At 43.0% G+C, this 24,705-nt stretch overlaps 1 protein-coding gene across 1 annotated transcript in view; it reads left to right on the top strand.

Annotated features, from left to right (window-relative positions):
- msh3 (mutS homolog 3 (E. coli)) overlaps positions 1 to 24,705 on the top strand; it is a 65,289-nt gene that overhangs the window by 3,664 nt on the left and 36,920 nt on the right. Inside the window, exons 5-16 of the mRNA XM_080739369.1 lie at positions 651 to 767; positions 1,481 to 1,598; positions 2,842 to 2,981; positions 4,202 to 4,368; positions 11,783 to 11,892; positions 12,530 to 12,644; positions 13,207 to 13,291; positions 18,030 to 18,139; positions 19,837 to 19,969; positions 23,673 to 23,860; positions 24,319 to 24,487; positions 24,627 to 24,691. Of these exons, the coding sequence (XP_080595495.1) occupies positions 651 to 767; positions 1,481 to 1,598; positions 2,842 to 2,981; positions 4,202 to 4,368; positions 11,783 to 11,892; positions 12,530 to 12,644; positions 13,207 to 13,291; positions 18,030 to 18,139; positions 19,837 to 19,969; positions 23,673 to 23,860; positions 24,319 to 24,487; positions 24,627 to 24,691 (1,517 nt within the window). The remainder of the gene's footprint in view (positions 1 to 650; positions 768 to 1,480; positions 1,599 to 2,841; positions 2,982 to 4,201; positions 4,369 to 11,782; positions 11,893 to 12,529; positions 12,645 to 13,206; positions 13,292 to 18,029; positions 18,140 to 19,836; positions 19,970 to 23,672; positions 23,861 to 24,318; positions 24,488 to 24,626; positions 24,692 to 24,705) is intronic.

The raw sequence follows: 24,705 nt of genomic DNA, 5'->3' as shown, positions 1-24,705 counted from the left end.
CACTAGGGCTGCAACGAATGACTTATTTTCATAATTGATCAATTATGAAAATAACCCATTAAGATCTGAGGCTGATTCTACAAATGCCTTCTAAATCAGTAGTTCTCACACTTTCAAGATTTTTCGCAGCACGACCCAAAGTTGCGCGCTGCGAGCTCGTATATTTGCTAATAGCCAATGCAAAAATCTCAAATCATGACACTTTCCCGGTTTCTCTCTATGAATTTTAGACCATAAAATGATGGTAAAAGTAAATCGAATTATGTACAAAATGATGATGAATGTTGATTGCAAGTTACTGTATATGAACTAAAAAATGTTTACTCAGTTTTAAATGTATAATATGAGACGACAAGCATTCACCTTTTACATTTGTAAGTTGCTTCCCCCCTAGAATGAATAATAAAATAGCGCTAAATGGCCAGATTGGCCACCGTGAGAATATGGTCAATTATCGAACATTTAACAGAGCTGGCTCTGTGGTGTGTAAACACTTTCAACCTGTCATCCCTATTTTGTTCTGTATAGGCCAAAATGTTCCATCACTATAGCAATAATAGCTCAGATCGCAGTATAAAAAAATGGGGTCTTTGATGTGTAAACAATTGCATTGGACCCACTTGTGTATCTGTCTTTTTATGTGGGAGCAGATTGCTGCGAAAGAGCTCAACATCTTCTGTCATCTGGACCACAACTTCATGACCTGCAGCATCCCCACACACCGCCTGTTTGTTCATGTACGACGGCTGGTCTCTCATGGACACAAGGTAGGACAGGAGGAGGGCACAGCAATCCAAGTCTGCTTTCATTCTGGAGGAACACTGATTTCTATACCACTCATCTGAGTACTGAGTAATGAGGTGTCATGAGTACTTCCACATGGAACACACTTAAAAAGGCTCTAATTCGAAGGCCTTAAAGGAGTGCAAATCCCTAGCCTGCTTCAAAATTGGTCTGAAAAGTCACCTACAAACGGCCACTATTCGAAACTTGTTATAAACTAAGCCCATACCTACCTCCCCTTTTCCTTTGTTTCCCCCATGGTTTCCGACTGCCTGATGAGAGCCTGAAGTTAAATCCGCTTTAGAGCAGATCACAAAACTACAAATTGAGTTTGTCCCAATCTAGGGTTCAAGTGATTAAAACAATCATAGGAACAAGTGAATGTAGTGCTTAATTTTAACTTGGTAATTAATTGATCAAATGATGTGCTGACCATCGTATAACAACACTTAGTTTAATAGAATAATAATAGTTACTCAGGCTTTCCAGACACTTAATATGCTGAGTTGAATACAAATTGCTTAGGAGCTGGATGAGTACTGACCCTACAGACGTGATGGCTGCACCCCAATCAAGTCTTAACGTTAAGTAGAACATTAAACACATTAAGCCTCAGAAATGCCCCTCTGTTGTGTAGGTTCTTATCAACTTGCTTCAGTGACTGCTCTCTAAACTGTCGTCATTGTTTCATGTGTAGGTTGGCGTAGTTAAGCAGACAGAGACATCAGCAATCAAAGCCTCAGGAGCCAACAAGAACACTCTGTTTACTCGTCAACTCAGCGCTCTCTACACCAAGTCCACTCTGGTGGGAGAGGGTATCCTTAATATATGAGGTTTTTGTGTGTGTGTGAGCAGCAAATACTGCGTGTGTAAAGTATACTCCTTCAGAGGAGTTATGCATTTAAAGCAGGAGTCTTCAATGATTTCAGGCCAAGGACCCCTTAGTTGAGAGAGAGATGAAGCAGGTTCCCCCAGATTCCATATAGTTTCATTGTTTGACAGCACGTTCATCAGTGTATTTTGGATTCATGTCAGTTTGTGTTTTCAGATATTTAACCGTCAATACTTAATAAACATGACCTTTCACTTTGTACTTAATCTGCTCTTTTTCCCCTTTACACCAAACCTCTTTGCCGAAAATAGCCGATCTACAAGCTTTTGCTATTTTTGGCTAAGGTTCTCAGAATATGGACGTTAGGGTTCAAGTGGTTAATATAAAAAAGAAAAAAAAAAGAAAAAATGTTTCTATCTTACAAAGATTTAGAGGACCCCCTAGGGGTCCCGGACCCCCTGTTGAAGACCGTGACATTTTGTCCATATTCATGAATGCTGAAGAGTTACTGAATTATCAGAATAATTGAATCAATGTCGGCTAAACAAATATTATTGTGCGTTTAATAAGTCATTGAAGTTTGAATTCAATTAGTAAATCTTTATTTTCTCCAGAGACTATTTTCAAGTTGAATGTTCGAATCAGTCCACACTTTGCAATGTGTTAACCACTTCACCCAGTATACATTTGAACCCTTACCCTATATACTCAGTTCACTGCGGTCCCCTCCCGGGGCTCTATACTTGGTCTGCTCCATTTTCTATACTTTTTCCCTCCGTCATGTGGGCAACAATAACATAACTTTGACATAAAATAAATTGTTAAGTATACACTGAGTCGTAGTTTTGGCTAGACATGCCAGTCTTCTTGTATGGACGCCTTGTTTCCACTGAACGTTGTGTGGTTTCTGTAATTATGTTTAATATTTAGTACGCAATATTCCCTTTAGTGTCCAACACTAATGAAATCAAATGTTATTAACACAGGCAAGCGCCTGAATTGAATGAAATACTGCTTGTTTCCTGGCACACAATGCATTTCATCTAAATCTGAAGCACATTGGAGATCACAGGAGGTGCCTGTAGGAATGAGTAGATAGAATTACGGGTATCGCACAGAGCGCTATAGAAATGATGCGTTAACAGGTCAGTTTTCTATGTACTGTATCTGACAAACAATACATATGAGAATGACATGCAGAGTGTTTTCTTTAATGTTTGCCTGAGATGTGAACCCGGTGTGTCGTCTGGGAGACATGGAGGAGGGGGGTTGTGATGACTTGGTGCTGGACCCCCCTGACAACTACCTGCTGTGTGTCAGTGAGAACTGGGACAAACCAGGGAAGCAGCTCACCATTGGCCTGGTGGTAATTGCGATTATACAAAATAATTGTGATTATCTTAAATAATTGCAATCAGACGATTATGTAATAACTGTGACAGGCCTATGGATGCCCAAACCGTGTCCCTGCAGCGTTCATTTTGGAGCTGTATTTCCGTTGTTTTGTTAGAAGCAGTGCTCTTCCGAGCACAGGTCTCCACCAGGTCAGGTATTAGTTATTGTGGCCTCCTGGTGGCGCTAAATGTGAAAAGGGTGCCATGTAAAAAATTTGTTTGGCAAAAATTGACCTGATGTTGGCACTATAACAGGCCATTATGAAAAGAGTGTAATTTGTTCCTTTCTAGTGGGAATGTGCGTGCAGAATATTTGGAAGACAATGTTAGCCAATTAGGATGGAATATGAACTATCGGACAGATCCGTCTTGAACACATGACTATAGAGATACTGTGTACTGATTTGCATGCTTTTTGGATAAAATCTAAAGGAATAATAGGAAAAAAATATATATAAGTCGGCCTCCTGGAGATGCTATAAAAGGCAGATATGAAAAATGCAGGGCAAAGGTTTTTCCTTGGCCTCTAGGGAGTGCACATAAAAAGTTGTACACTGATCAGTAGAGTTATAGGTAATAACACAAATCGGGCTGTTATAACGCCACCATGTGGCTGATTTGTTTTTTTAAAGTGGCATTTATTCCTCAGCCTATTGGGAATGTGCATGCACAATTTCACCAAAATCGCACACTGCGTTCATGATTCAGGCATTCTATTCAAAACTGACCAATCCTGCAAACTTTGGAAGCCAGTTTTAGCCAATCAGGATGGAATATGGAAAATCGAACAGATCCATGCCGATCACATGACTGTAGAGATGCTGTCTACCAATTTGCGTGATCTTTGGACAAAATTTGTTGGTGTACTGACCAAAAGTTAGTTTTGCAAAAATCAAAAATGAATTGGCATCCAGGGAGTGTGTGTGCACAGTTTGTCAGCGACCGGGCCAACGGCGCCGGAGATTAGCTGGTAACAAACTGGATGGACACACGCACGCACGGACACACGGACGGACAGGGACGAAAACATAGTCTCTCCCCATGCCTTTTGGCTGGTGGAGACAATAAATGTTATATAGAGTATGACTTTAAATGACCACGCTGCATTTCACTCAAAGGGAAGGCATTTGTCTTTAGCTTTGTGTGACGCGTTTGATGTTTGAGAGTAATCACCTTTCAATGCTGGGTGCAGGCGGTCCAGCCCAGCACAGGAGACGTGCTGGTGGACTGCTTCACGGACGGCACGTCGCGCTCTGAGCTGGAGGCACGCATCCTGAAGGTCAACCCTGTGGAGATCCTGGTACCTTCTGACCTCTCAGAACACACCCAGAGACTGCTGCACAGCATCGCCAATGACAGGTGAGTGTCATGTGCTGTCATCGTTGCTGTCGGATGGAAACCGTTATGTCCAAAACCGTTACTCTACGAAGGTTCTTTTGAAGACATAACATTACCTTCCAATACACTATATCAATATATATACTATACAGATACACTACATCAATTTAACACATATGCTGCCAACCCCGAGTTTCCCGAGTTTGTATTGGTACCACCGCTGTGCCAACCCCGAGTTTCCCGAGTTTGGGCCGTTTTTGAAGATTTTTTTTTTTTTTCAAAAAAAAATTTTTTTGTGTTTTTTTTTTTTCAAAAATGTTTTTTGGACCTCCAGAAATGTGTTAGGCATGATCGCGATCGCGAAATTGCATGTTTAACCCCCATACCAACCCATTCTTTCAAACATGGCAGCCATGTTTGTTTACATCTGAAGAAAACATAATGGCTGATAAATCATGAATGCCTGAACGGATTTCCAAGCAGATTTTTTTGTTTGAAAGCTGTGAACAGTGGGCACACACGTGGTGGCATGGGCGTGCACGATCCGTGCACTATAAATTACACTATAAATTACATGGAAGTCTATGGAGACCATGGCATCGCGGGACATTGAAGAGAAAAAAGTTAACCAAAGATCAGTTAACTATGAGAACCGGCACATCTTGTCTGTCCTTCCATCTGTAACGCCTCAACTTTCACTTGACATCACCTCATCATCACCTATGTATGGATATCCAGGGTTTGATCAGAGATCAAACCCTGGATATCCATACATAGAGATGACCTGATCATCACCTAGATCTCCATATACGGACCTGACCTCTACAACTGATTCCCAGATGATGCCCTGACAGGGAAACCACACTAATATAATCCCTTTTATGCCCATAAAAGGGGACAAGGACTGATATACTGACACGTACAAATGCATGTCTGGGGTCTCATAGCACACTCGTTGGTTCTACAGACAGGGATCTCCATATATGGGAATAAAAGGGATCGTATGTTTGATGTCGGACGACATAGATGTCATAGGACTTTCACTTTACGAGTAAGCATGTCTGGAGTCTCACAGCACACGGTTGGTTCTACAGACGCCTCAATGTCTATAGCTGACCTCAATGTCTATGGCTGACCTGCCCATATATGGAGATCCCTGTTGTCATGGCCAACACTGACTAACACTGACAACATCATCAACTCTACATTACCTGGATTGACAGTAAATCTCCTGCTCTCCCATATATGGCCAAGACAGATAGCGCGACCTTGCCCTTTAGAGAAAGGTCGCCCTTAGGCGTCTTACCAGTAGATTATTTTATTAACTTATTGATTATCTATCCCTATTTTGGGAATGTCATTGTAGGTGGAAAGTCTAAATGTCTAAAAACTATTTTCTTGAGGGCTAAGATGGCTGTGGTTGTAATAGACCTCTTAAAAATGTTATTTGCTAACCTTGACCCCAATTAATAGTGAGAGCATGGAAGTTTCAGAATAATATATATATATATATATATATATATATATATATATTTTTTTTTAGATGCAATCACTGTGTTAACATGTTTTTTCCCCCAATGCAAAAAAGTCTGCTTCCCTCTAAATAGACATTTACAATATAGATTAATTGTTTAATTAAGGAAGTTTACAGACATTACTGAGACATTCAGTATCCATGATATTATGAAACTGGTTGAATGCCTGGTTGTGCTTTTCCTCTCCATGAATGACTTGTCAACACTAGGGGGCAGTTTTCACTCATTTACTGCCATAACTCCCATCAGGGAACCTTAATGTCTTCACCAGCGAAGTGTTGCTAAATCCCAGTCTGAGGGTTACATTTTGATTTCCCCAGACTGCTGTTTTGGCTGTAACCACTCAAAAAAATACAATCTATACAAACTGACAGATATCATGTTGTGGCCCTCATTGGTCTGGGTGCAAGCTAGGACTTGGTGGTTTTTATCCAATATTTTAACAAAATGTGCAAAAAGAGACAGTATTCTCTCTGTGTGTAGTTGTTCCTATTAAATTACAGTATTTCCTGTAGCAACATCATCTTTTGGTTTTACATTTTTTAGAATAAAACTTCAGGATTTAGAAGGCGTTTTTAGAATCTGCCTTTAAAGATCTTAATTTTATATTTGTATTTTTATGGTTAAACTGGAGTTTGTGATTGCATTACTGTCTGAAAATGAAATAAGGGGAGGGCAGGAGTGTAATGCACTTAATTAGAAGGAGTTGGATAGATGAATAGATGAAGGGAGAGACGTCAGCTATTCTCTATCTTCTTTTGTTGTCCCTGTCTTTCTTTGTTGCATTTTGCGTCACTCACCTTCTGTTTAATTTCTCCACCCCCCGTAGAACTGGATGGGTTTACATTAAATGTATCTCTCTCATTCCCAGTTTCCTCTCCTCTTTTCCGCTGTCAGTGTTTAGTCGTTATGGTGGAGATGGGCCTGTAAAGGCCAGCCCAATTATCCTGTTTGAACAGCGCTGCTCTCTAGCATTGTGCTCAGCTGAGACAAGACGCCTGTTAATTTGCAGCCAGTCTCATGCAGACACGGGTCAGGGCTGTCTGTTGACTTTAGACAGAGGATTTGTAATGTGTTCACATGTGGGTGCAAGGGATAGTGAACGAAAGAAATGCGAAACTAAACAACACTCTCATCATCAGGTACTTTACTTTACTCTTCCTGGCGATTGTTTAGAACAGTGGTTCTTAACCTGTGGGTCGGGACCCCCAGGGGGGTTCCCAAATGATTTTGGGGGTTCCCCAGATGATTAACTTAATGTACAACATTGTTTTCTCACTCAACAGTAAACAAACCAACATAAATTTTAAGTGTATAGAGGGTATCTGCACATTTCTTAAAGTGACAATTTAAGGACTTTCTAATACCTCTAAAATGAGAAATGAAACATTGGCCAAATTGTCAAATATTAGAGGCAGAAATTGTGAAAATAGCCGATCTACATGCTCACAACGCCTCGCAACGCAAGGCGTTGTGAGCATGTAGATCTGCTATTTTCACAATAGAACCGTGTTATACAAAATGTAATGCCTCAACTCTTAGTGCTCATCAGGGTGGGAGGGGTCCGCAGATAAAATACGATTATTTTGGGGGTCCGGCCTGAAAACCACTGGTTTAGAATGTCACTGCGCCTGCTTTTATACCGTGGTGAAAGTTGAGAGCAGTGACTATTGGTGACGAATAAACATTATCACGACAGCATCTACTTGTCTCCAGGGTAGGTTTGTGAGGCGGGCTCCTTGGCAACAGGGACTATACAGTACGTGTCGTGTGTATGTGGAGTGGCAGGTAATGAGTCCCTAGGTGAATGGTGGCAGCTATTGTAGGTGAAATGCCAGAACCATGAGCCAGGACTGCAGCAGCACTGCAAGGATTCAGAACATCCGAAAAGGTCAATAACAGACACTTTTTGTTGAATATATTGCAAGATAAAAATTCATGTACATGGCTGATTCTCATACTCCTGAAAAGCATTACTCGCAGTCTCGCACACACACACACACACACACACACACACACACACACACACACACACACACACACACACACACACACACACACACACACACACACACACACACACACACACACACACACTTGAACGCGTACACGCACATACATATCCATTAGTTTAATGTCAAGGTCTACAATTGTTGAACTGCACCTCCCAGACAGAGCTCTAGACTTGTGTGTGTGTGTGTGTGTGTGTGTGTGTGTGTGTGTGTGTGTGTGTGTGTGTGTGTGTGTGTGTGTGTGTGTGTGTGTGTGTGTGTGTGTGTGTGTGTGTGTGTGTGTGTGTGTACACACGTGTGTGTGTGTGTATATATATATATATATATATATATATATATATATATATATATATATATATATATATATATATATATATATATATATATATATATATATATATCTTATTGATTTAGATGGTAGCCTAGCCACCACAGTTTCATATTTGAAACTCAAATGTTAGATATTAATAAAGCACATTAATCTCCTTCAAGCACTGACCTCTGAGCTCCCACCTCTGACCGTGCCTTTAAACCACTGTCACCCTGACTTTTGGGCATGTTGGCAAAAGGACACTACACACTGTAGTGTGTATTGTAGGGATGGGACGATAATTGTTATTATCGTTTATCGTGATAAAAAAACACTCACAATAATCGTATCGCAGAGATTTAATTTATCGCAATAATCGTGACATTAAATGTTCATATCGTCCCATCCCTAATGTATTTTATATATGTACATATTCACACTTTCATTCCTCCCCTATACAAACCAGATCACCAAACCTTTTTTCACCTCAGGAATATTGCCCACCTCCGGCCCTCTCTGACATTTCCAGCTGCATTCATTACATCCCGGCTTGATTGATTACTGTAACAGTATCCTCAAGTCCTCAACAATGTGTTACTAGATGTCATTACTAACACATCCATACCTTGGCTGTCCAACACGAGCCGCCACAGTCGTGTAAATCATGTTTTGGGGTGAGCGTTCGGCACTCAAAAACAATCCTCCAGTTTTAGGCAACACAGAATGGGGGGGGGGGGGGGACTTCTTTCTTATTTCAACATAACAACTCAAAGCTATATTAATGACAGTTCAATATTGAAAATGGCTGGTTCTCCCCTTAAACTTGTGCTTGAAAATTTAAGCCTAGACCAAAGTAAGTAAGTAAGGTAATTGCTTCTGGGATTCTGTGAAGTGACGTGGTGGTCTATTTTCCTTGTTTTAGTTAGTGTGGCAGGTTTAATACCCCCAAACAACTGTCTCCGTAGAGATTTTTGTGACACAACCTACCTCGTCAATTTTGCCATCGCAAATAGCAAGCTATAGCATGCTACAAAGGCATGATTACTAAGTAGCTTATCAGTGACAGACAGTGCTCCGGCCACTGTGAAGACTTGCTCTTTTTTATATATCCTCTCGATGTGTAAGCTAAGCTGCTGTAGAACCATAAACCAACTGCTTCTACTTATAAAAAGCATTTCTTTGGGGGTGCCCGCTGGCCTACTGGTCCGGGCGCATACCACTTAGGCATTGCCACATAGGCATGGATGCCTGGCGGCGTCGCTGGTTCGATTCCTGATCCGGACAACCTTTGCCGCATGTCACTCCCCATCTCTCCCCCCATTTCCTGTCAGTCTGCTGTCCTCTCCAATGAAGACATAAAAGCCCCAAAACATCTTAAAAAAATATATATATATATATATATTTCATTACATGTTATAACTGGTATTGCATTATTTTTCAGGGGCAACCTAGCATGAGCCACGTCCTGTTTTAAGTTCATGAGTTAATTTCTGAATTAATGGTTTGCTTAGCATAGCTATAATAACAGTCGTTTTGTCAGAAAAAGAGAACATATTTGGGAACCGGAGTCCAACCCAAAGCAGGTCAGACTTAAACATCGGGCTGTGCTTTGCCTTGTCCTTGCCTTGCTGCGATGCTGCTGCATTGCATGCTTCTCAAATGCCAGAATGCTGCTGTATTGACGTGTAGAACGTTCGATTGCCTCAAATATGCGCTGTATTGATCACTTTTATGACCTGTTCCTTTCCAGTCGTGCAAATGGCTAGAGTGGATGAATGAAAAACCACTTCCACCTGTGTGTGTGTGTGTGTGTGTGTGTGTGTGTGTGTGTGTGTGTGTGTGTGTGTGTGTGTGTGTGTGTGTGTGTGTGTGTGTGTGTGTGTGTGTGTGTGTGTGTGTGTGTGTGTGTGTGTGTGTGTGTGTGTGCGCGCGCGTGCGTGCGCGTGTCAGGGAAACAGAAGAAAGAATGCTTTAACGTGCCATCCAGAGGCACGTGTTTGCCTTGGTTGTCCTGGCAACAACAGAGCGGACAAAGCCAGAGTGTCCTTGAATTCATCAGTGCTGAACGACTGAATGGGGCAACAGGCTGCCGTTGGTGTGTGTTCATGTTTGTGCATGCAACTTGTGTGGCCAATGATCCGTGGGTCGCCGGTTCGAATCCCGACTCCTCCTGTTCACTTCCTGAACCCCACATTGCCTCCAATGGTCAGCGCAAGCTTGCCACCATTGGTGTGAGGACGCTGGCGTCGAATGTTCTCCGCTTTACTTCCCATTGTATGAATGAATGGACCATTGTAAATCGATTTGAGTTCGCAACTTGCTTCAAGCGATATAAAAATGCAATCCATTATTATTTTTATGACACAGGGTGGTGTATCTATTTATGAAATAAGTTTGAACTTATACAAAACTATGACTGAAACACATTTTCTTTGTTATTTAGTAATATATCAAGACTTTTAAACTGCACTTTAGAACAAAGTCATGCTAGGGCATGTTACAAACAAATCCATCTATCTACTTATATTTACTTACTAGATCGTATTTATATTCACTTATTGATTGGGTGATTTTGTTTATATGTTTATATTACATTTTTGAACGACATAAATGAACGCATCCAATTAGTGGCGTATATGAGAGCGATGTATCAATAGGAGGAGGCAGGGTTCCAAGGATGGTGGGTGGAGAGGAGCACTTGTTTTTGTTACCTCAGCAAGGCAGGCATGCCAACTGTGTAGGTTAGCCAATACTTTTTTACCCACCTTTTCTCCCCAATTTAGTCATTATGCACCCTTTGTTAGCCTTCTGGTTGGTCCCTGACTGACCAACCAGCAGGCTCTATCTGCCTTGTCCCGCCCTGGTTCCGCCTTTTTATGTTGAATTTGCTAAAACATAATTTTTGGAGAAATAAAAACATTTAAAACATGCTGTGTCACTATACTGTCACTGAGCAGCTCCATTTCACTGAAACCAATTTTGAAATGAGAATTGAACACACAGAATAACAATACGAAGCAACTGAATTACAATGGTAGTGGATGGAGTGTCCCACCGAATGTCCCACCAAGACACAGCAACCAATGGGTGTGAAGAGGGGCGGGACAACAGGCGGGACTTGACAAAGGGTGATTCCTCCCCACAAACATTTCTGTGTTGTCACTGCTGTTGTATCCTACTGGCTCACCTGCCAGTGAGGAGCCCCCTCGTTCTACTCCTCCTGCCCAACGCTCCCTGCTGACAGGTGCCACCCCAGTCCGTAGGAATACGTGCAACGACAATCATAAAATGTAAAAATGGCCAATATGCACTGTCTATAAAGTCTTTTTTGAATAATGTAAAATGTCTTAATTACTGCTGGGGCTCTTTGGGTTCAGGTTTCCATAATTTTGTACTGTATTTGTCTGTTTGACAACCATTTTCTTTTAATACATTATTCACGTAGATTAATCAAATACTATTTAATATAATGATTATGAAAATATTTTTTATAATTGTTATTGTGATATAGTAACATCCCTAGCTCAATGCAATTATATCTCTCCTTTGTATCTTCCACTTAACCCCCCCTCCCCCAGTGTCCAGGCTGATGACCGTGTGCGCATAGAGAGGAGGGACAGCACACAATTTGAGTTTGTTTCTGCCATGAACACTGTTACTGAGTTCTACTGCCACACCCAGGACACAGGTACTGCATGTGAATGTGTGTATCATTTTGGGTTGTGTGTGAGTGTGAGTATATGCCGTGTTCCCGTGTGTGTGTGTGTGTGTGTGTGTGTGTGTGTGTGTGTGTGTGTGTGTGTGTGTGTGTGTGTGTGTGTGTGTGTGTGTGTGTGTGTGTGTGTGTGTGTGTGTGTGTGTGTGTGTGTGTGTGTGTGTGTGTGTGTGTGTGTGTGTGTGTGTGTGTGTGTGTGCGCGCGCGCGCATGCAGGCGTGCAGGACACAGGTACTGCATTAGTGTGCATGCGCGTGCCTTGATACAGGTACTGCATGTGTGCGTGCGCGCGCACGCGTGCGCCCAGGATATTGGTACTGCATGTGTGTGTGTCTGTGTGGGTGTGACACCATGGTTGTGCAGCAGACACAGCCGTCACCCACAGAGGTGTGGGATGGTGCAACGTGCGTGTCCTTTAATTGGAAACGCATTTCCTTCTGGACTCTGGTGTTTGTGTGGGTGGACACTGGACAGACATATTTCTTTGTTTTGAACACTGGGGGCAGATGGTCAATAAAGCCAGCAGTTCGGGGTTTAAGGGCGTGTGACTCACTCTGGCTGCCTGTGTGTGTCTGTTTGTGTGTACATGTGTTCCTCTATTCCCCCCTAGGCTCTCGTTCCCTGTCCAGTGTAGCGTCACTGGAGATGCCAGTGATCTGTTGCCTGGGACCTCTCATCCAGTACCTCCGAGAATTTAGCTTGGAGCGAGTTCTACTCAGTGACAGGTACACACACACACAGACACTCACACGGCAAGCATTATTATCTAACTCAGGGGTTCTCAAACCTTTTTAGGCCGTGACCCCCAACATAAACATATTTGAACTGGGGACCCCCACCCTGACAAGCACTTGGAATTGTAGGTATTACATTTATTGTGACTCGGTTCCACAGATAAATATTGTTCCATGTCACCATGCCTCGCAACACGAGGCGTTGTTGTGAGCATGTAGATCGGCTATTTTCACAATGTTTGCCTCTTTCTTACTTAATATTTGACAGTTTGGTATTAAAACGGTCTTGAAAGTCCTTAAATTGTCACCTTAAAATGTGCAGATACCCTTATGCGCAGAAACAAACACTTATACTGCGTGTTGGTTTGTTTACCATTGAGTGAGAAGAACACAAATGACATTAAGCTAATCATCTGGGGACCCTACAAAATAATTTTGTATCAGAGGTTCTCAAACTTGGGGTCCCGACCCCAAGTTTGAGAACCTCTGATCTAACCTATCGCAGCATTTCAAAAGCACTTACAACAAAGTGAATTTGCTGCTTTCCTTGCAGCTCCTTCCGCCATTTCTCCAGTGAGTCTCAGGGCATGGTCCTCAGCGCCACCTCTCTGAGGAACCTGGAGATCCTCACCAACCAGGTACTACAGTATGCACACATCAGGAAGGTTTGGGTAGTGATGGTAGCATATAAACAAACAGCTGCTAGTACCTTTAAATGCATTATCTGAGTCTTTTTTTGTATACTATTTAAATCGTATTGAGAAAAAAGAAATGCTATTTGTTTCAAAAGCTTTATACCCTTTGTATATATGTAACAACACAATGTGACATATCTCTGTTTACAAAATGCTGTAGCCCCTCCAACTGTATATACAGTATGTTCCCCATTTTCAACAGTTTTTATTATATTTTGTCACTTGCTTTGGCAATGTAAACATATGTTTTCAAAGCTCCTTTGAATTGAATTTAAGTTGATAGGGACATGTGCACCAATGTTGAAGCAAAATTACACTGTTCATTACACTGTTCCCTTCCCATGATGTAACTCTTGGCAATATTGGCAAAATGTCTTCAATAGATGCATTGTTGATTACAAATTTGCTTGAGCCAGAACACCATCCACTCCCATCGGGTTGTCTAACAGTCATCGGCCAGTGACAACCAGCTCAGCTATATGGCTGTGCACAGCGTGGGTTTTTATTGTTTTCCAATGTAAACACTAAACATGCACCAGAGGCATATATTTGAACTATGCGTGGTGCTTTGGCAAGTGACCAATCGTGAAAGATAAGGGGTGGAACCAATATTTAAGTGGGACTAGAGGCTAACCAGAGCTGTTAGCCCAAAATAGACAAAAAACTACATGTTTTCACATGAAGTCAGTTACTATATGTGCAAACATGGATTGATTTGTTTGGCGTATACACACGCATAATGTAGTGATTGCAATTACATCTAGAGATGCTTCTCCTTCATTCACGTCTGGTGAATGTAGCCTTGGCCAGGATTTGTTGTCCTCAGGCTGTCAGGTGTTTCGACCCTGAACCGCAACACCCTTCCGATGGTGGGTCTGCACTGCAGTGGTGGCCAAATCACTGCGCATCTCCTCCTCCTGGCCAAGGCTAAACTCCTCTCTCCTGCTCCATAACCAGCAAGAGGCTCCCCAGCTTAGAGATCTCCAGTACTGTGCGGTTATTCCTTCTTCTCACCAGCTGCTACAGCTTCCACGGTTGCCATCCAGTTGCTTTCCTGGAAATCACTGTTTGCCCAGAGTTCTATGATTACAATGACATCTAAAGATGCTTCTCCTTCATTCACATTTGGTAAATGTAGCCTTGGCCTGTAGTTGAGGTCTTCAGGCGGTATCCATCGATCGTCGGGTGTTTCGACCCTGAATTGTGGTTCTGCAGTGGTGACCAAATAAGACCAAAAATAGTATATAGTTGCCTTGGAGGTCTGCTATTCTCTGCTGTTCTCTGTGTGCGACACCATCGCGGGACAGAGCATAAATTAGGCTTGATGGGCTGCTGCTGTGCGAGCAATAGCAGGCTCTGGTGCCGTGATCATAAGGAACGCTACCTCCGTTGTATGGTGGCGAATGAAGGTGGGGTTTGAAGGGCAACTGTTTTGCATCGCCATAGTTTACAATCAACAGAAACCAAGGATTACATATTTGAAGAGTGAGAGATCACAGTAAAAATTCTAAGCATTCTTCCTCCACACTGGGAGAAAAATAGTGTTTGAAAGTTTGATGGAATGCATTTTTACAGGTGAATGCAGTGACTACTTTTCTAGAATCATTTTTATTGTTTTTAGACTTGCTTTTGGCTTTTTTTTTTTTAAATGCAAATAGCTACTTTGAATTGACGCCGAAGCGCCACCCGATGGCTGCATTTGAAACTGCATTGCATGACCTACATGTACATGAGTGAAGCCAGCAGACAAAGTGCCGTGAGTGAGAGAAAAAAAACCTGTGTCAAATGTTGCCGTGCTGTAACTGTACATCCATAAAGCCTGTTGATCCGCAGAACATCAGTGTCGCTCAATCCTTCCCACTGGCCGATCACTGCAGAAAGGTTTTTGATGGGAGTGATGGTGTCTTTTCCATTCCTGGAAAAAACGTCCCTGCCATAATGCATGATAGAGGAGTAGTCGTACGCTGTGTTCAGGTTGTTGGTGGTGTCAAGCTTCTTGAAGTTGTGTATGTGTTTAGTCGCAATGTTATCCCAGTTGATCCTGACATAATCGTCGCGGTCGATCCGAGAATGCTCGTGCTCGAAGCCCAGCGCATGAAGCAGCTCGTGCTGAATGACGCCGGGGTAGAAACAGGTGTGAACTCCAAGAGACAGGTTCTGTTGACCTCCTATTCTCCCCACATGGGACTGGCACCCGTCTGCGTTGATGATGTTCACGTAGTCGGGCTGGTTGTGTCGGGAAACAAAGTTGATGCAAGTCTTCCCCTGGATGGTGTCAATGGCATGGATGATCATGTCTCTGTGTCTGCTGGTGAAGTAACTGTCCATGATGTATGGCACCTCAACCATGTTGGAGGTTTTCTTCCATTTGCCCTGATCACAATCCATTGCTTGAAATAATAATAATACAACTAATATTATTGATATGCTCTTGAATGGAATTCGATAGCTCACAGGCTGGTTGCTCAACCTGTACAAGGTTCGCTGAGAGGATTCCATAGGACTCTTCAGATGGCTTTGCCAGGAGATGAGACGAGCCTGAAGTTGATGCTCTTTATAACTTCATGACATGGCTTATGACTCATATCTCCTTGTATGGCCGTTGACCCTTGTACGGCCATGATGTCAGCCATGGCGCTGTCTATGACGATTGCACATTCCAGAAGGTAGAAAGAACTCTTGAGGGTGAGTTGGATTATGCTCTTGGAGTGAACTGCCCACTTAGTATGACGTAACAGCAAAATGCCATACAGTAGTTCATACTTCCCTGTAACACCCATTCTGTATGTTGAAAGCATTACATAAATAATGTTGGTGTGAACTCCCTCTGTCTTAAAACACTCTCAAAATGTTATCTTCATCTATTCTGCTGCAAAACAGTTTTGGGAACCAGACTGAGAGAGAGGAGGGACTTTGCTCGTTTGATCATGGCTTGGATGAGATGCATGACTTCACTATCATTGTCACTCAACCGACTCTATGAGAGTTAACTTTTGAACTGAATTCCTCGACTTTGATCGCACACAGATGATCAATGGCTATTCAAACTCACTTGGATGACAGTAGCAAAAAGTATGGCAGGCTGTTACACGTATACTGTATCTCTTTGATCATAAGTTCAAGCCCACTCAATTTGAAGCTTGCTTTTATTCGATGCGATGTGAGTGTGGCCTAGCCCAGTGGTTCCCAAACTTTTTAGCCCGTGACCCAAAAGAGAAATTAGATCTACAATCTCACAACGCTCTTTAAACATCTAACTATTAATTTAGCGAATGTCTGTCCGTCCGTCTGACTTTCTGCATGGTGACATCACTGATACTACACAGCCGCCATGTTAACTGTCTGTCTGCATGCTACTCTGACGTCATACTCTTGACGTCATAGTACTGACATCACAGACTGGCCTGGACATGGAACACCATTTATGGGCATAAAGATCTGCCCAACGGGCACTCCAACATTACTTCTGACTGAGACTCCTACATTCAATCCCTTAGATATTGTGCACACGTTCACACCCCGGGCACAGGACTAGTATTTTCTAATTTATGACATTTCTTAGATTTTTCTTTTATTTATCATTTTTTTGGTAATGTATTTTGAAAATGTTTTGAAATAATAATTATCAATAACAAAATGTAGAAAACAAAAATGAAGGGACCCATAAAAATGTGTCTGCGACCAAAAATGGGTCCTGACCCAGTGTTTGGGAACCAGCGGTCAAACCAACACCAACTCGGGATTCCTGGATCGCTGCCCTCCACACTCTCCTATCTTACATCAGGGTCTTGAGGTCTACAGTGCTGTTAGCTATGCTGTCGTGCCGCAGTGCGTCTACTTAGGTCAGGTGGTTTTCTTGCCTCTAGTGCTGGTTGCCTGACAGTGTGCCCTGCCACTGCTGCCAGCCTCATCCTTCTCTCTCTGACTTTGTCTGGGACCCGTGGTAGCTCCCCATAGAGCTTTTATTAACCGGATGTTTAACCACATGAACCCTAGCGTCCCTATTCTGGGCATGTCATAACAGGCCAACATCTTACAATAAATGTGAGAAATTTCTGAGTATGTTTCCCCGCGTATCTCGAACCGTTCTTCCCATCGGCTTCAAATTCGGCACATGAGTTCCCCGCCGCAACGGGGAGTGCAGTGCCCGGCCTCGACCTGACCCGATACGCAGTTTTCCGGAACCGGCGCGAATGGTTCGGAATCTCCGTATGCAGAGCTGGTTTCCTCAGGCTGGTCCGGAAACCGGCACAAACGCTGACTCATTGTGACATCACTTCTGAGATCTCAATATATGGGCATAAAATGGACGCAGTGAGACAAATACAGATATCTTCATATATGGGCATAAACTATGCCCATATAGATAAACAACAGGTATAATGGGGTTTGCATTAAAGGGTGGGGCATTCATTCCCTATTTACATCGTTCTCGAGTAGGCCGGTCCCCGACTAGACGTTGAAGGGCGGCAAGCTTCTAGTTCAAGCTAAATTGCAGATCGTCTATTTTCGTCAAAGAGATTTGCTGTAGAGGGGGAAAATGGAGGGGACCAAGTAAATACCCCTGGGGGACGCCGGTCAGTGAGGTGGGTTTAAGTGGTTAATTAAAGCAGACAGCAGATTTCCCACTGGAAAATATAAATAAGCCTCAAGTATAAATGAGATCTTGTGTTTCTTTTAGACAGACGGGGGTGTGAAGGGCAGTCTGCTGTGGGTATTGGATCACACACGCACTCCGTTTGGGAGGAGACTGATGAGAAAGTGGGTGAGCCAGCCTCTCACACGTCCACAGTGAGTACTGGAGCCATCTGATCATCTTTGCTGAAGATTTTCCTCTCATCTTGTCATCAAGAATTTTTAAATAGTGTTTGGGAAGGTCTTAGGGGCATAAACCCTAGCATCCCTATTCTGTGTGTGTGGGTGTGTGGGGTGGGGTGGGGTGGGGACAATGGTGACTATATAGGGTTTAAGGCCCTTTCCCACTGCGCCCGATAACGATATGTCGGCGTTCACATCAATTATGACCGCTTTATCGATGTGGTGCGGACGCTACCATCACTTCTATTGAAAACGATATGTTTTATCGTTATCGTGTTTTATCGTTATCGTGCCGTGGGAAAGGGCCTTTAACTGGTTAAAGTTGGTGTATGTCATATTTTTGTGTTAAATACGTAGCTCTACATTCTGATAGTAATCATTGCCATGTAGTGTTCAGTTACAGGAATCTCTTCAGCTCTCTAGCAAACGGAAAATACTTTTCAGGTCAGGATACCAATTTGATCCACTCAGAAGAGAACTCATGTAGGATAAACAGGATGAGGAAGTGCAATTGGAAGTGAGGAAACAAAGAGATTAGTAGACACAATTGGAACTGGAACATTATACCATGTAAACTGATAAATGGATTCTATCTCCTGATAGGATGAAATTGGTAACTCACCTGAAAATGTAAAAATGTTCTGTTTATTGAAGAGATGGAGCGACGGTCAGCGACACCTGTTGTTATGTAACTATAGCATAGACTACTAGGAAAATATAAAACTTCAACTTGAGGACCTGATTCTACATCTTCTAAATCATACATTTTCTGAATAACAAGGACCCCCAACATTATATGTATTTGGCCATGGACCCCCATCTCTAAATATTTTGTTCCAGGGACCCCCACAATCAAAGATTTTAGTTAAAATGGTTTGCTTTGAAAATACACAGGTTTTTCAGAACTAGCATATCTACAAGCTCACAGATTGATCCTGAATTCCACAACTAGTTAATACAACAAGGTGCACTTTATGTTGCCATTGTTTTTGGTCAATGTTGTTATCATCCCATATTGCAGTTGAAAGTACACAATTGATTCCAAAACTCTAGACAGAAATATTTCCTGGAGTTTCTCTCCCAACCACCGATCCAGGATTATATTTGTGCCTAGCTCTCAGATTATAGAGATAACCCGTCTACAGCTTTTCAACATCAATAAATCCAGATTACATCCAAACACATTAGTTCCAAGACAGATGCAAGCATGCATGTACGCATGCACGTATGCACACACACACACACAGGCACACAGCATGCACAATACAACATGAATTCATGATTAGGCGTGATTGCAATTTTTTAGATGGGTTTGAAAAATATTTCGCTTAAGTATAGGTTGCCAGCTTATGTTTTTTAGACATCGTTTTTTACCCATCACATTACATTACATCATCACGCCTAATCATGTGTGCATATGTACCTACGTGTGCATAAGTGCCTGCGTGCGTGCATAGATGGGGACGCTTTTGGGCCACTAAAACAAACAGTGAAAACACCAAAATACAACGAGAAGGCGATGTGTTTCTGCAGGTAAACACCACCACACTACTTCAGTGGTATAGAGGGAAATGATTTGTAGAAATACGTATTCATTGTTCTGTTATGTACGTAAACACAGGGTTGCAAAGTTGCATACTGCTACATTTCTCTCTATGTTCCATCCCCAGGTGCATCTCAGACAGGCAGGATGCAGTTCGTGAGATCCTGGAGTCAGACTCTGTCACGTTAACCTCCGTCAAATCCCTGCTGTCCCATCTCCCTGACCTGGAAAGAGGCATCTGTAGCATATACCACAAAAAGGTACCATCATCTTTAGTTTATACCACAAAAAGAAGAATTCTGGCCTAAGGGTGGTGCTATATGGCATCACCAAAATCAACACAGTAGGTTTCATCCTCTGTGGAGCATGAAGGTTTAGCCAGTAGTTTTCAAGATATAATTTTTGGGAATAAAGTGTTGAGTGTCCGGGTATCTCGGTCAGCAGAGCTCTCGCCTTTGGACCACAAGGTCATGGGTTCGATCCCGGGCACCGCCAACTCGGTTTATGAGTAGCAGAAATGCCAACCTGTACGCATTTTGCGTACACAGCACACATTTTAAGTGTCAATACGCAGGTACGCTATTTCCCCTAATTGCTACGCAACTTCGGGGGATGGGCTCGCCGTGGTATAACAACACATTCTGCAGCACACTATTGAAGCGAAACATTTTTGCTCCCTGCCGTGTAGTTCCTCCCAGCCACCACTTGAATGGTGTGTGAATGGGGCGCATGGCGCTGGGGAGCACTAGAACAGAAGCTCTGCTCGTTTTTTCGTCAGAAGAAGAATTTAACCGGATGGAAACTATGGAGTTTGTTTTGGTTTCATGTCAGCATGTAGTCAGCTATCGCCGCTCGGTTTGTACATGAGTACTCAAAAATAATTCCCAAGGTTGGCAGGTCTGGACTCTGGAGTAGCATGGCTTGGGTGCGGCAAGTCGTGCAGCAAGTACTGGGAGCTGATGGTAGGTGTGGCGCTCCACCTTAGCAATCAATCTCCCAGGGGTCTAGCGCATTGTAACGGGGGCAGACCCCAGCGTGTTACGGCTGATACCGACAATAAGCCACTCCCGACCTACTTGTTGAACAGACACAGACTGACCACCACTGACATGCGTAGAGCCTGCTGCTAGCCTGAGAGCTTGATGCATACAATACCACAAAGAAGTATAACCTCCACCTGCCTCTCACTCTCCCTTTCTCGCTTCCTTTCATGTTTTGTTGATTAATAGTCAGGAGCACTAACCTCTGGCTAACACTATCTCATCTCCTCCAGGACCAATCTTTCAAATGTCAGCTGGCAGTCATCACACACTCTGTGTGTGTGTGTGTATGTGTGTGTGTGCGTGTGCGTGTGTGCGCGCGCGCGCGCGTGTGATAGCCACGTTGATTGATTGATTGAATACTTTATTGACGATTTTTAATAGTACAGGCAGTACAACTGGTTAAAAACATGCCAAATTGATGACAGAAAACAGTTCAACAAACTGTCTGTCTATGCAATACAACGTTGTTGAGCAAAGAACCCTGCTATCTGCTTCTTTGTATACACACCTCTAAATCTTTTAGGACAAATTGTACATGGACAGGTTTATTCCAGTCTGAATTAAATCATTCCGATTGAAGGTTTTGGGTGATCTAATCCGTTCAGGTGTTTACATACGCCAGTGTGACATGGATTAGTTGGATTTCTTTTTGTGTGAAATGTGAATATCTTCCCCGAAGATGGATATGTACCATCTGTACAGTTATTGTGTTGCTCTAATCATGCAGCTTTTCTTTTTTTTCCCCACAATTTGGGCTTTTCTGCCTTTATTGGATTGTACAGTTGGGAATGAAAGGAAACTGAGAACATGCGCAGAAAGAATGCAGCACATAGTAATTAGCTGAAGTAATTTACGTACATGGAACAATTTCACTTTCGATCGGTTTGTGAAAAGGTTTAAACCCAACCTGTTTATTCTGATTGAGGTGTTTCTGTGGAGCATTTTCATTCTTTTGCGGTTTTAAACAGATTAGAATTGGAAGATAAGGCTCCATGTAAACCCAAGAGAAAGTTTCAAAACATGCATGCATGCACGCACAGCCACACGTGCACAGAGAAGCATTAATTGTCATTTTCCTCTCTGTAGAGAAATGAGGTTGTGTTGTGTGTAATGGTGTGTCACTTCTATGTCTCCATTTCCATAATGAAACGGAGGGAACGGGTTATGCTCTCAGGTCCTTGTGCACTCAGAGCCATAAAAAAAGAGCGCAGGGACGTGCTGGCCATTGGGAAAAGCGGGACAACTCCCGAACGGCCGGTTCATTCCCGGCCGGTCCAGGCCGGCCATTAGGAAAAAAAATCAAATAAAATGTCCGCCTTTGTTCCATTTTGGGGGCTGGACGGCCAACAAAGTAAATCGTCGCTGTCGGGCAGAAACCTCGTATCTCCAAGTTTCAAATTTGTACATTTTTTCGCAAGGCCCTGCTTCATCATACAAGGCTGTCGCACAAAAGTAGTGAAAACAGCAGATCTACAAGCACACAACGCCTCGCGGTGCGAGGCGTTGTGTGCTTGTAGATCGGCTGTTTTCACTAGTTTAAATTATTTAAAAAATGATAAATACAAAACAAACGGTTTTGGACATACAAGGTTTCCACCCGACAACGAGAAAAAAAAAAAAAAAAAAAGAGGGCCTCTCCAACTCTTTCCCGGGCTGAATCAGGGGCCCAGCACATCCCTGAAAGAGCGACACACAGGGTGACACGGGGGGCTATAAAAAGTGCACCACGTGATGGCTTCGACTATTAAAAGTGTAACACCCATTAACCCTTTGTGATCGAATCATGTGTGGTAATGTTGCGAAAGCCAATATGAACGCAATATAGTCTTCAATATTGCCTCCCTATGACCCTTTTAGTGCAGTCAATAAAAAACTATAAAATGATATTATCTTAATTGACCAATGATGATACTTTTGACAATAAATTACATACACATAGATATTCAGAGCCATTACATAGATCATCTGGACAGGTAATAGCTGCCATGTATCAAAACCAACACATTTTAAATGTCGATAGCCAAGCCTTTATTAAAGGGCTGTACCCTGCACACAATAGAATATACAATAATGGCAGCATTTAATTGAGCATTCATGAAGGAAATAATGAATGAATTTTATATGCTTGGTAAACAATAACATGTGATTGTGTTTTTTTTTTCTTTCAGAGGTACAGTACTCTGTAGAACAGCAGCTGTTTTGTAGATGTTCAGGGACTGGGTGTTGTCCAGTGTTTAATGTCTTTGTTGTCCTGTCCCTAGGCTGGTGTTAAGAGTCTGTGTCTCTCTCTGAGTGTGAGCTGTAATGGATGGTTCTCTTCTCTAAGCCTGGCTGTCATATCCTGCACAGATGAGATTCACTGATCTAATCTCACTGGCTTACAGTATTCCCCAATACCAGGACGACAACATGCACATGCACATGCGCGCGCACACACACACACGCACGCACGCACGCACGCACGCACGCACGCACGCACGCACGCACGCACGCACGCACACACACACACACACACACACACACACACACACACACACACACACACACACACACACACACACACACACACACACAGATATTTGCATTACACTGGAGGATAAAGAGGGTATTTGTTACGCTGGTTTATAAATAACTAATACTCTTGCCATGATGAGTTGCAGGTGCCTGTATGTACACTTTGTAAAATGTATGATAATGCTTTATAAAACAGCCATCTACTCTAGTACTGTAGGTACTTAATCATATATATATATTGTGTGTGTGTGTGTGTGTGTGTGTGTGTGTGTGTGTGTGTGTGTGTGTGTGTGTGTGTGTGTGTGTGTGTGTGTGTGTGTGTGTGTGTGTGTGTGTGTGTGTGTGTGTGTGTGTGTGTGTGTGTGTGTGTGTGTGTGTGTGTGCGCGCGCGCGTGCGTGTGTTCAGTGCTCAACCCAGGAGTTCTACCTGGTCAGCAGTAGTCTTTCCCGACTGGGCGTGGAGCTACACGCCCTGCTGCCAGCCGTCCAATCACAGCTTAGCTCCTCTCTGCTCCGAGCCCTCCTATTGGACGCCCCCGAGTTGCTGGCTCCTGCCCACAACTTCCTCAAGGTGCTCAACGAAAAGGCCGCCAAGTGAGTTATTTGTGTGTGTGTGTGTGTGTGTGTGTGTGTGTGTGTGTGTGTGTGTGTGTGTGTGTGTGTGTGTGTGTGTGTGTGTGTGTGTGTGTGTGTGTGTGTGTGTGTGTGTGTGTGTGTGGAAGGAGAGGGTCAGTGTGAAATGAAACGTAAGGTTTGTCATTGTGCTAAAAGTAATTTTTTTAATTAAAAACGTTAAAGCTCTAAATTCTAGCGTAATCATTACTATCGAGAGTTTTGTGGGACGATATGAACATTTCATATCACGATTATTTTGACAAAAAAAATCACGGTTTACGATATTATCACGATAATCAAAATCCATTATCCTTGGCCTGGAACACAAAAAATAGCAGATCTATAAGCTCACAACGTGTCACAACGTGATGCGTTGTGAGCTTTTTATCAAGATAAACGATAACATCGCGTATCGTCCCATCCGGTGCTTGGTGCAGGTCTGGTGATAAGAAGGAGCTGTTCGCAGACCTCAGCGGCTTCCCGGTGCTGCAGGAGAGGAGGGAGCAGATTGGAGCGGTCCTCAGTGAGATCCAAGATCACCGCAAAGACGCCAGAATCACTCTCCGGGCCCCCACACTGGACTACACCACTGTCTCTGGGCAGGAGGTGTGTGTGTGAGAATAACATTTATGTTGCTGTGCAGCTGTGATGTTTGGTAGTTCTGTGGGGTTCAACACATCCTCTGACTGTGTGTTATCCTCCTTCATCAACACATCTTTCCTATCCTCCTCCCCGCTGTGTGTAGTTTCTGATCGAGGTGAAGAACTCCATGTCTTCTGTTGTGCCATCTGACTGGGTCAAAGTCAGCAGGTGAGCTTCTCATT

The sequence above is a fragment of the Nannobrachium achirus genome, assembly GCF_963921795.1.
Source record: "Nannobrachium achirus genome assembly, chromosome: 12".
Taxonomy (NCBI): Eukaryota; Metazoa; Chordata; class Actinopteri; order Myctophiformes; family Myctophidae; genus Nannobrachium; species Nannobrachium achirus.
Note: the sequence above shows the minus strand (reverse complement) of the source record. Positions and strands in the feature narration are given on the sequence as shown.